The 13,031-nt window shown below is 27.8% G+C and overlaps 1 protein-coding gene and 2 long non-coding RNA genes across 4 annotated transcripts; all 3 read left to right on the forward strand.

Annotated features, from left to right (window-relative positions):
* The first annotated feature begins 1,932 nt into the window (after positions 1 to 1,932).
* On the forward strand, positions 1,933 to 7,276 carry LOC114119017 (protein Mpv17-like). Of its 2 annotated transcripts, XM_050207589.1 has the most exons (7): positions 1,933 to 2,062; positions 3,219 to 3,481; positions 3,712 to 3,908; positions 4,703 to 4,786; positions 6,109 to 6,538; positions 6,618 to 6,952; positions 7,026 to 7,276. In XM_050207589.1, exons 5-7 carry the CDS (start codon positions 6,469 to 6,471, stop codon positions 7,164 to 7,166), a joined length of 546 nt encoding a protein of 181 aa, XP_050063546.1. In that variant the 5' UTR covers positions 1,933 to 2,062; positions 3,219 to 3,481; positions 3,712 to 3,908; positions 4,703 to 4,786; positions 6,109 to 6,468; the 3' UTR covers positions 7,167 to 7,276. The 2 variants fall into 2 exon arrangements, with proteins under 2 accessions (XP_050063546.1, XP_050063547.1); XM_050207590.1 differs by lacking the exons at positions 3,219 to 3,481; positions 3,712 to 3,908.
* Positions 7,277 to 10,805: 3,529 nt separating this feature from the next.
* Positions 10,806 to 11,405, forward strand: LOC126552080 (uncharacterized). The gene is made up of 3 exons (XR_007605934.1): positions 10,806 to 10,894; positions 10,961 to 11,181; positions 11,277 to 11,405. It is a non-coding gene; the product is annotated as an uncharacterized LOC126552080 (long non-coding RNA).
* A 113-nt stretch (positions 11,406 to 11,518) lies between these two features.
* Positions 11,519 to 12,146, forward strand: LOC126552079 (uncharacterized). Its single transcript, XR_007605933.1, has 3 exons — positions 11,519 to 11,607; positions 11,667 to 11,767; positions 11,844 to 12,146. It is a non-coding gene; the product is annotated as an uncharacterized LOC126552079 (long non-coding RNA).
* Positions 12,147 to 13,031: the final 885 nt, after the last annotated feature.

Consider the following 13,031-nt stretch of genomic DNA (forward strand, 5'->3'; position numbering starts at 1 on the left):
AGCCGTAAAAAGCTAAATTGTTACTGTGGATTTTATTATTACTTCAGTTTTAAAGTTGATTAGTAAATTAACTAAATAAATTTAAAAATGAAAAATAAATTAACTAATGAACGTATAACTAATAACCTTTGTTCAACATTTTACTAAGTCAGTACTATTGTACTTGGGCATATTAATATTATAAATTATTCTCAATTATATTAATAGGTATTTGATATTTAAAGAAATCTGTCAACCACATAATTCATAATAGATAACATAGTCAATTATTTCTCATTATTATAATTTTTGCTGATTTTAACTAAAAATATACCTAACTTATAAGTTATAACTAAAAATTGGACAGATTGTATAGCCAACGATTTGCTGTACACTAGTGTAGTGTGTCACATATGAGCAACCGTGGAGATATAGTATGAAGAGATGTTGAAATAATTTAAATACCAATGAAGTATTTCTAAGTGTTTTTTATTGTGAAAAATATTCCAAGTCCAAATAATTAAATAAATTAAACTATGAAAAATATTCTAAGTCCAGGAGACATAAATATGAAACTGGGTGACGTGAAGGTGTTCGCTCTATCTCTAGTAAATCACGTCTTAAATGTGCCCATTCGTAACCCCCTTATACATCGTCCAGAGACTCCCACGGTACCGGCAGGTCCCTGCTGGCCAGTGTACGTGCATAATATGCTCTTCCCACGCTTTTGCGTCAATCCGTGTAACGAAGTGCGTCAATCATATACCGATGACTTCTTGTCAAGTCATAAGCGTGCGTGCGACGATGCTATGACGGTGACCTCATTAAAATATATAATATAATATTACCAAACCTAGCCAGAATTTCCTTGAGTCGTTTCTCTCATACCGCCTCTGGTTATAGGCCTAGTCAAGTCAAACTCGTATATGGGTGCAATTCATTAACCCTCGAATTATATGTAATTTGTCTTACCCTTCACTTTTTAGGCCTATGGTTATTGACTCGTACAATTATTATTTACTCTAACGAACCCGTCCATGAGTTTTAAAGAAATATAAGTACTATTCTTTATGAACAATTGGATTTGGTCAACATTATCTACGTATATTATATTTATTATTTAATGTATGAGACATCAGAGCACGTAGCAGTAGGTAGGTTAGGTTACCGACTACCGAGTGTAAATACCTTGTCATTGATTAAGTCAATGTAATATTGTAATGTATGTGTAAATGTGTTCTAAATTAGAATTCAATAATAAATAATTGTATACCAAAAACAATAATTGAAGATGATTTACCAGCATATATTACTAAGTATAGTATATATTTTTATGACGTATTTATACTAATATTAAAGTAATTTATTTTACTATTTATAATGGTAAGTAAAATAAATTTTTTTTGAACATTTACTATTAATAATTACTATTAAAAGTATTCTTTTTATATTATTAATTCGGTTCCAAATAAATGCCCACAATTCAGGAATTGTTACTTTTCGATCAGTTGTTTTCGCAGTCGGTACCCAGTAATATCATTGGAAACACTTAGTAAGTGCACATAATGTGCGGTTTCGTAAATACAACAATTCGGCCTCAATGCGAAAAACCTTAAGTGCCCTTCTTAATTTCGGAATAAATTTTAAAGAAAAATGTAGGTGAGTTCATAATGTTAATATGTCATGGTGTATTTAGTAGTCAATTATAATAATTTAAATTTTACTTTACGACTTAACGAGCTTTTAAACTTGCAATATTATCTATAATCTGCGTAACGTCCTCAAGTTTTGTTTTGTTTATCATTATTTTTTTTTTAATTTCTGCACAAATACTTTTTGTACGAGCCACGAGCGTCTCATTTCAGCAGCTTGGCAAAATTGGTTGCTGCGCGCGCAGCTCACCGTATTATACCATTATCACACCATATCATACCATTATATTGTCATATTATTATTTATATTATCAATTTTATTTTCAAATATTTCAAACATCAAATTTATTCATTTACAAGTTAATGTAATTTAATATTAATATGTAATTTATATTTATATTTTTAATGTTTAGTTATTTTTTATTAAACAGGTATTTAAATAGTTTTAAGATTATATTTTTTTGTACTTTTAAGAATATGAATAATCGAATGCATTATGAACATATATAGGTAGTCTCATTATTATCATCATTAAGTCCATAAATAATTGCAGTTACTTCATTTAAGGCTTTGCTATTGATGTTTTAATGCTGGATTTCTTTTTTGTTGAATAAAGCCGAAGCTGTGGATCTATTTTCTTTTGAACATTGACTTCTACTATTTTTAAGTGTGTTTGTCCTCCTTCATTCATAATTGCTATAACTTCTGCAAAATTGTTTGTAAGTCTTCTTTGCTATAATCATTCGTTGTACTCAGACCCATAATTATTCCTGTTTGGCTTATGATTGTTTGATTTTTGTGAGCTTTATGATGACTAGAAGTTGCAACCGTATCCATTAATATTTTTTGCTCTGTCATGTTAGAGTTGTGAAAAACAATGTTTTCAGTATTGTCATCTAAACTTATAAACTCACGAGTACAAGCATGTATGTGCTTACAAATATTTGCTTTAATAACATTATCAATGCAAGAGCAATGAAAGGTGTGAATACAAATATTACACTTTTTGCATTTCCAAAATGATGAATGTGTACATGTTTCATCAGTTTTTATAATTTAGTGCTGCTATGAAGGATTGGATAATGATTTGATAATATATACTTTTTTGTCTTCCACAATTCGTATTTGTTCCAGTTTAATTGATTTACTTGAATTATGACTTTGACGTACTCTTTGAACTTTTTCAGTAGGGATATATTTTTTTGACAACTTAATCAAACGTTTGTATAGAGTATCTTTGGAGTATTTCATAAGAGCATTAATTGTTTTGACAAAATGTTTTACTCTCTTTCCTTCTAAATATATATGTGTTTTAATACTTAATGAAACGATTCCGAGTACATATTTGTATTAATGCCAAGTCTTAGTTTATAACGATAAGCCTATAACAAATCTGGCTGTTTTGAGTAATATTTTTTGAAATATGCCCCAAATGTACTGGTATCTTTGTCTTGTTTTAAATCTATTATGACATTTTGGAGATTATTTTTAAATTCTTCATCTGATTTGTAATAATATTCTCAGTATTTTATAGACAGGGATTTTTTCTCTGATTCACCACTGATTTTAGATAAATTTTGTCTCCAGTTTTTATCGACGTGCCAAGTACACAGAAGTCTATGTTCAACTGGTTCCATTGTAGCAACCCAAGCATTGTAAAATGCAGGAGCATCATCTGTCATAAAAACTTTACAGTCAATAACTCCTACATTGAGTTTGATATTTTCAAAAAATAATTTAAAAATTAGCTCATTGGATCAATTTGATAAACAAAATGCAACTGAGTAACCGGATCCAAATTCATCGATGCTGACAACACTATACAACTGAATATCATACGCATTTGTTCCGTGAGTACCATCGTCATAAATTTTATCACAGCCAAATTTTTGTAGTGTTTCTTGTTGAAACTTAGTCATTAAAATTAATGCAAAATCGTGCTTATTCAAAATTTCTTCCTCTCCAACCCAATCATTCTCATCCTGACCTTAGTCATATAAAATTGGACATTGTGTTTCTAGCATTTTTATTTCTTCAACCCATAATTTTATACTAATTGCATCATTTTTATGCCGTTTAGTAGCATACTCAACGTTGAAATCACGTGAAATATTGTGGAGATCTTTCTGTTCCAAAAGAAGAGATCGTCGATGTGTGTCATCAGTTACTTCAGCGTCACGAAACCAATCTATAATGTGTTCAAATGTAACTCCTTCTTTCAATTTAGCTAGAAAAAAAGAATTTTAATTTTTAAAATTCCAAGAAAACTGAAAAGAGGTAATATTACTATCATTTGTATAATATACCTGCAATAATTAACTTTGTTTCTAGTCCAATTCGTCCAATTTCTTTTTCATAACCACAATGGTTTTCCCAAAATTCAATTTTTACTATCTCTTCGCATTCTAAACCTGTAAGTTTGATCATAGCTGGACATGTTTCATCTATTTTATTAGTTCCTATAGATTTTGTCTCTCTTGCTTTCTCAATTTCATTTTTGGTTTTTCGATTGTCAAACGATCAATGGCAATAATAATATGACCTTGTAGAACCATTATATAATTTGTTGATGCTCTATCAAGTATAAACTTTGAAAATATTTTTTGCTCTTTCTCTGTTTTCCTTTTATCAAATTCTATGTTAAAAATTAAATATTATATAAATATGTTATTATGAATAAAAATTTAAAATAGTACCTATTATTAATTATTAATTTATTATTGTTCGTGAGTGTATTACCTGCAATGGTCGAAAATTTAATTTCTTTTACTTCTATAGTAATGTTATGTTTTTCGAACAGGTGAATCCTTAATTTTGAATATTTAAACAAAGGTTCATTACACTCATAAAGACAAATTATTCTTGTTTCTCTATTTCCATCAACATTTGTATGATATCTTTTTGTATGACTATCTGAAGTTTTCTGAACTTTAAATGATTTCTCACAAACTGTACAAATAAAATTATTTACAGCTAAAGAATCACTGCCCGTGTATATTCCTTAAATGTGCATATAATTTTTTTTTTTTTTTGTGTAAACTTTGTATCACTAATGGAACATTTAATTTCAGATACAATCGAAGACATGATGCTGAGATACCAAGATACAAACGTCAAACAAAAATAAAATACTAGCTTAATGAAAATCACAATAGGTATAAACAGTTATGAAGAGTATGAAAAATGATTGTGTCCACAACATTGACCTGAGATTAATAACTTATTTTTAGAACATTTATTACTTGGAGGTTTCTTGTTATTTTGAATTTTTTTTTATTTACAAATATTTTTTATAGCAATCCATAAAATTGTATCTGGATTTAAATAAAATAGTTGTTATATATCTAAATATGTACACACAAGTAGGAACATTTCTTAATATTGGCAAAAGCAACAATAATAATATAAATTGCTAAAACTGTATATTTATTTAAATTTTGTCAGTGTTGATTTTTCTTGACAAGGCAAGATTACTTATAAATAGGGCTCGGAAGTTGATGCATTTCGCATTTTTTTTTTTTGGAACTTTTTAGACGATACTCTCTTGGCCTCAAATCTGTTTCATTAGCATGTGAATCTGAATATTTTGCATTTTTTGGTGTTTATTACTTTTTAAGTCATTTTTTGACATTTTTAGTCATTTTTACTGGTTTCACACTAGTTCACTTCTTACTGTTTCTTGTCTACTGTTTTGCCGATAACTTAAAACATGAAAATTACCACAAACAAATATTTGTAATTTTTTATTTCTCTATTTTAAAGATATTTTTTCATTTTTATGTCATATTTGCATTTTTTTTTAGGTCATTAATTTCCGAGCCTTGCTTATAAATTATAATATAGGAATATTCTAGATACTACTATTCTAAAAATGGCGTATTTCACATTTGTATTATTGTATGGTCTAATTACTCTAATTGTATGGAGTTCACTTTATAAAAGTTTACTTAGAACCATTAAATATAACGCATAGACACTAGACAGTGCTGCAACTATAAACTCTTGGATTAAAAAAAGCACAATATTCACTTGGATTTCATATTGTATAATTTATATGTTTTATTTGTTTTAAACAATGAACAAAACATTAATAGCAAAGCCTTCTGTAAATTAAGTAAATGCAATTATTTCTGGACTTAATGATGACAATAATGAGACTATAAATGTTCATAATGTATTCAATCATTCATATTCTTAAAAGTACAAAAAAAAATAATCTTAAAACTATTTATATACTTGTTTAATAAAAAATAACTAAATATTAAAAATATAAATATAAATAACATATTAATATTAAATTACACTAACTTGTAAATTAATAAATTTGTTATTTGAAATATTTGTAAATAACATTGATAATGGCATGATATGGTGTGATAATGGTATGATAAGGTGAGCTGCGCGCGCAGCAGCCAATTTTGCCAAGCTGCAATGAGACGTTCGTCTTTTTGTTAATGACGAAAAAAATATCTTTCAGGGAGGACCCCGCCCTCTAGACTTAGGACTCTATGCAGCCACATCCGGCTTGCATTCCCGTATTTACGCCACTGATAATGTGCACAGCGCTGACAACGCTTTAGATAAGATGATACAATTTAATCATCAGGTTACAGCCAACTTACCAACAAGTAGAAATTGTAATCAGAAGTCAGAACAGAAGTGAACCAGTGAATAACAAAGACTTGAAAAACTATAAACGTTTAACTGTACGGGTAATTAAAAATTTTAGCAAATGAGACATTGACCAAATCAAACATAACGCTCCGAAAATTAACAGTACCAACTACCAAATCAATTGTAGAATACAAACCACCATAACCTAGAACAATCACCAATAATGGCTTATTTTAAATGGTACAGATATTGCAGCAACACATATCCAGTACGGACCAATCTCGTTCAAACAGGTATATAACCAGTAAAACATTGTATAAATAAAAGTATTATAAATTTATAATCACTAATTATTATAACATGTTATGTTAGGTCTTTTGTTTGGTTTTGGCGATTTCATGGCTCAAATTGCAGTTGAAAAGCGCAAACCCAATGAAATTGATTGGCTACGTACTGTGCGCTATGCATCTATTGGGTGTGCTGTGGGCCCAACACTTGGCATGTGGTACAAGACTTTGGATAAATTAGGAACTAAAAATACAATACCATTAGTGACTAAAAAGATATTGGTCGACCAATTGATTGCATCGCCAATTATTAATGGAGCTGTAATGGTTATGAGCAGAGTGTTTAGTGGTGATGAATGGCCACAAATACAAAATAAACTAGAAGACAATTATGTGAAAGTTATGCTTACTAGTTATTTGGTAATAATATTAAATACATTTTTTTTCTTATTAAATAATACCTTGTATGTTATCTTACAATTTTTTTTTATAGATTTGGCCAGCTGTACAAGCATTCAATTTCACCATTGTTCCACAACAATACAGGGTCTTAACGGTACAAATAGTATCATTAGCTTGGAATACTTACCTTTCATATATGAGTGTTGGTGGTGGAAAATCAGAACAAACATAATATTTTTTATAAAATGTCAATGCATTTAGGCAAGTTTAGTTTTGTTTAAAAGTTGAAAACATTAATTTAATCAAATTTTTTATACTATTTAATAAACAATAATAATATCATTTTTGTCATTATTTATTTATTGTTATGTTAATAACAAGGATGCTGTGCATATTTTTATCACTTACATAAGTTTTGTTTTATAAAACCAAGATGAAACCATAGACCTTATAAGGTACAAAATGTGTCTGGTTGAGTTTTAAAATTAATTGTATTCTTAGTAGTATGTACCACTGGTACATACTGGTGATCGATATGTTGCTATCCAGACTGATTAAAATATTATAAAGTAATATAATTGCTTTACACTTTGCAAAAAACCATATAAATTGAATATAAAATATAGATTTTGTTGTACAAGGTATCTCAATTTTTTAAAGCTATTGATTGGTGGTTGCATTTGAAATATTTTAATTTGTTCATTAGCAACAAATTAGCCTTGTATCTGGCCATTTTTTTTAAACTCCATGAAATTTTCAAACGCACAAGAACAGTAGTCAAGTGGCCCAAATTGGTCATAATCATCACTTAGAATGTATGTGGTACCAATTTCTCGATTTTGATAACAGCGAGATATCATCAAAATCAAGTTTTTTAATTTTTATTTTTTAATCAAACATTACCAGTAAATTCAGAAGTTAATTTTGTTAATAAATCAAATACTTTTTCCAATATGTTCATTTGAGATTTATAACAGCTAAAATACACAACTTCAATTTTTATCTCACATTTTTGAGTCCTGTTCCATTTAACTCTGAAGCAGTGGTGTAATTATGGGTGGGGTGGTATAGGGATATATCCCCCCCAGACACTTTTTTTGCCAAAAAAAAACAATAAGGAAAATTGACTTGATATTTTAATTTATGAAAAATATATTTAACTTAATTTATTTGTTTACTTTGTTGTCTTTGAAAACCATTATTATACAATTTACCTCATTAAATTTAATATAATATTGTGATCTATGAGATTTAATGGTTAAATGGGTGTGGGGGGGGGGGGGTATAATACCACTAGAACGATAGTAAAACTTATATTCTAATCCCACCCTAGAATCAATTCCAAATTACGCCACTGCTCTGAAGTTAATTAAACAAATGTATATTATTTCTTTACATGAGACATTTTCATTGTGTAGTTTGCTTAAGCTAAAAATATTTTTTTATCTAGTTAACAGCTAAAATACACAATTTCAATTTTGAATCGTATAAAACACTCAATATCTACAATCTTACACTTTTGAGACCCATCACCCATACCACTAGTTTCAGAATTTAATTGTACAAACGTAGAATATTACTTTATATAAAATATAATTTAATTGTGTAAATTGCTAATGCTGAAAAACCTCACTTCTATTCCGTGATAATAAATAATCGCTGATATATTAATATCTATGGCTGAACCGCAGCAAGGGGCATCACCGTTTTCCGCCAAAATTGACCTTTCCGTTTACCGCCAGTACAAAAATATATATTTCCTTTTACCGCCACCACAAATTTTAGTTTCTATATTTTGGTAACCTCTCGGTAATGATTTTTAAAATAACAAAAATAATTAGGTAATCAATTTTTAATTAAATATTAAAAAAACAAAGTGATTGTTTCATCAATGACTTTATGAGCGAGTGTCCGATCGACGAAAGATTACAAAAGTTTGATGATTATTTTGTAGAAATATATATTTTTAAAGATTGTATTTATCTTACAAAACTTTGGACACAGAAATTATTTATTGCAAAATAAGCAGCGTCGGTGAACAAAAAACACCGCGAAACCAAATTTTAAGACGACAAAGAAAAAACCAGAATTTAATTGATCAGTATAAAAGGGGAAAAATATGCTGATATACATTTGTTACGTTGTTTTTGCAAAATCATATATTTAATTAAAAATTGATTACCTAATTATTTTTTTTATTTTAAAAATTATTACCAAGGGGTTACCAAAATATAAAAACTGAAATTTGTGGTGGCGGTAAAAGGAAATATATATTTTTGTACTGGCAGTCTGCAGGCATGGCACCAAGGGGGGGGGGCAAGGTGGGGCTCTAGCCCCCCCCCTAGAAAACAGATCAGCCCCTTCGCCAGCCCCCCCCCCACTAAAAAATATGTACGATAGATATTGTGTAAAATATCAATATTTAGCTTATATAATATATTTTTCACAACTAAACAAATTGAGGAATAAATTAAATTTATTATTTGTCTAATAAGGAAAAAATTTACTACAATTTCAATAAAATGTGTTTTGAAATTTGTAAAATAAGAAAAAATCTTTTATTTATTTTTTATTACCTTCTAGAGTACTGATCACTATATGAAAATAAACAAATAAACGTATCCCAAATCATTGCATTAAAGATGATTGAAACAAATTGTTTATTACTAAACACAATTACTTTAATTTATATTTATGAAATGTAGGTAAGTAAAAGAAACATAATTATTCATTCACAAAGGTATGTAATATTAAAGTCATAAAGAACTTATCATTTTTGTATATTATGTCATCATTATGAATATAGTTGTTGGAGGTCTGTGATTAGACATTTTATTACATAAGGTACAAAAAAAATATTTGACATTATTCTTAAAATATTTTTAACTATTCAAAAGTTTGTATATATTATCTGTTTAGACTCTTAGAGCATACAATATAAAACGTATGTACTATATGTCTATATAGCTAATAGCTATATTATGTTATATGATACGAAAATATTTATATTTCATTTAAATAACCTCAGCATTTGTTAAAAAAATTTTAGCCCATGTAAAAAAAATATTTGCCCCACTCTGCCTCCCCTGGAAAAAAATTCTAGTGCCGTGCTTGCTGGCGGTAAACGGACTTGGTGGTAAACTGAAAGGTCGATTTTGGCGGAAAAGTAGATCACCCGCAGCAAGTGGCGCGACCCGTGTTTGTAGTCTGTACATCATAAATCATGGCATAAAATAATATTATATTTTATCTTAATCCATAGCTGCTATTGCTAAAATTTCATATTAAAAATTGATAGTAATCTTTTAATTAAGCAAGGCTGGGAAGTTAATGATTTTTAAAGTTAAAATGTTCTAATTTTTAAATAGTTTTAAAATTACTGGGACGAAAATTAACATAATTTAGATATTTTTGAATAAAATTAAATTGAAGTTATAACGTTAATCTTAACAAAAAAAAGTAACTTATTAAGTTAAAAGTTAATTTGAAAAAAAGTATTGAGTTAATGCCCAGCCTTGGAACTAAGTATTTCATTTCAAATCTCAAATCAATACTTAATATCCATACATAATTATATTTATTTAGATATGATAAATCATGATCACAATTACTGTACAATTCAAAATGAAGCTGGTAAGTATTTAATTTCAAATCCTAAATCAATACTTAATATCCATACATAATTATGTTTATTTAGATATGATAAATTATGATCACAATTATTGTAAAATTCAAAATGAAGCTGGTAAGTTGATTAAATAGTAAAAAAAGGTATGTATTCAATTGTTAATCTGCATGTATGATAGTAGAACCTCAAGAACAAGTACTCCCTGTTCTTCCTATACCCAATGTCCAGCCACATAGTTACACCATAGTTCCAGGTAAAAAAACGAACACAGAAATAATTTGTGATGATCTAGGTTTTATGTATCACAAGAACAAAATCACTGAAAATAAAATGTGAGATTAAAATATATTAAAATATTAAAAAATGTTCCACAATGATAATACCTTGTAATTGTTTAGCTATTTGGTATGCTTTAAAAGACGACAATGTTGTCGGGCAACTGCAGTAATTTCATCAAACCGACAAAACAATAGTATTGTGTTTTCAAGGGAACATAATCACCAAGTTAAACCATATGACATGGATGTTCCATTTCTTTGACAACATATAACAGAAAATCTTAACAAAAATCTGTAAATTCATATGTTCCTCATGGTATATACATGGAATCAATTGTGAAGTAATACAAATTTTATTAGTAATTTGATGATTACCAATTTAGGTAACCTAAAATATCTACCTTTCTGATGTTATGTTTTTTTACTTACTTAATAGTTTTCCAGAATCTGCAAAAAATTATACCTTCATTTAGTATGCTGAAAGAATGAGGCGATTGTGACAAGGAATGTTCCCAGCAAAACCTCAAAATATTTTAGAGTTTCACAACTTACTAAACAATGATGAAAAATAAATGTTTACATTGACATAACAAAAATTACAGTAAAATGTAAATTGATTACAAATTTAAATTGAATTTATTTAATCTACTTAATAATAACCCATGTATAGGTTTTATCAAGGTCCATTAGTTGTGAATGGAATGGTTAAAGGTCTCCTGTTTTGCAACATTGCACATATTCAGGAAATTGAACAACATTTGAGAAATGTATGTAAATATAATAGAAATTGTTACTTTGTATACAATATTGTGTCTATAATTTTTAGGTCTGTGTAGCTGGTTGCGACGGTACATTTAAAACTGTACCAAAATGCTTAGATAATGAAACTTATCAGATATTTTTTTTTCATATCCTGTTTAAAAAGTTGTAAGTTTGTTAATATTTTTTCAATTATTAAACAATAATGCAATTTAAAAATGTACATACTATTTTTGTTTTATAGAGCTTCCCACTAGTTCATACTATCCTCACGGGCAAAACACAGGATATCTACATAAAACTCCTGAAACATGTCAGAAGTTTTTTACCCTTGAACCATGCACAATTATCATAATAACTGATTATAAATATGGTCTAATTCATGCCGTAAAAATAGTATTTCCGGAAAGTAAAACCCCAGGATGTTATTTTCATTTTTGCATTAATAATATTTTTAGGCAGTCATACTATACACTAGAATCAAAAAATCTCAAAGTTTTAGTTTAATAAAAACAAATTTCAATGCTGCATCTGCATGCAAGGCTGGGCATTAACGAGTTAATAAGTTAAAGTTAAGTTAAAAAGTTAAGTTACTTTTAACTAAGTTAATTAACGAGTTACTTTTTTTTTTAGAAGTAACTTCTAACTTAACGAGTTACATTTTTTCCGAAGTTATTCAGTAACTAGCGAGTTAATTAATTTATTGGTACGGTAAGTTAATTTTTTTCCTAAACCACAGATTTAAAAGAAATTCAATTTTGTACAAATTAATTTTATAAAAAAAAAAAATCTGAAATTTTAAATATATTAATTAATAATTATTAGACAATAATTTATAAAAATAATTATCATATGACATAATATTGCATATTCACAGAAAATATTATATAACTATAAAGTTAATTATAAACGGAAATTTTATAGGGGTAACCTCTTCATTAATATGTTATTTGTTAGCTTAAAAAAGGTAGGCAGGTATAATTATTAATTTTATACTAAAAAAAAAAGTAACTTATTTTTAACTAAGTTAAGTTACTTTTATTTTCTAATTAACTTGTAACTTTTGCAAGTTAAAAAAAAAATAGAATTAACTTTTAACTTTAAACTTAACTTACTATTTTCTATATTAACTTAACTTAACGAGTTAAAAAAAATAGTTAACTTGCCCAGCCTTGGCTGCATGTATACTAAGAATGGTAAATAATAATAATACTAAATATAAATTAAATTATTAAATTATTAATTTAATTTTATGTCTGGATTTTAGCTTTTCCATACTTACAAGCTACAATAATTGATGCTTTACCGTCAATGGAAGATGGTTATAATACAATGTTACAATATGTAAACCAATTTTCCGATTTAGCTATGAAACTAAATGATTTTTTGATAGATCGTGTTTGGAGGTATTGGTTTCAAATAATGAGCCCTG

Source organism: Aphis gossypii, chromosome X (genome assembly GCF_020184175.1).
Source record: "Aphis gossypii isolate Hap1 chromosome X, ASM2018417v2, whole genome shotgun sequence".
Lineage (NCBI taxonomy): Eukaryota > Metazoa > Arthropoda > Insecta > Hemiptera > Aphididae > Aphis > Aphis gossypii.

Excerpts from the sequence above, each read along its gene's own strand:
- LOC114119017 (XM_050207589.1), top strand. The coding sequence starts at position 6,469 with ATGGCTTATTTTAAATGGTACAGATATTGCAGCAACACATATCCAGTA. Across the intron at positions 6,539-6,617 it reads GACCAATCTCGTTCAAACAG|GTCTTTTGTTTGGTTTTGGC; the intron begins GTATATAACCAG and ends ATGTTATGTTAG. Across the intron at positions 6,953-7,025 it reads TTATGCTTACTAGTTATTTG|ATTTGGCCAGCTGTACAAGC; the intron begins GTAATAATATTA and ends TTTTTTTTATAG.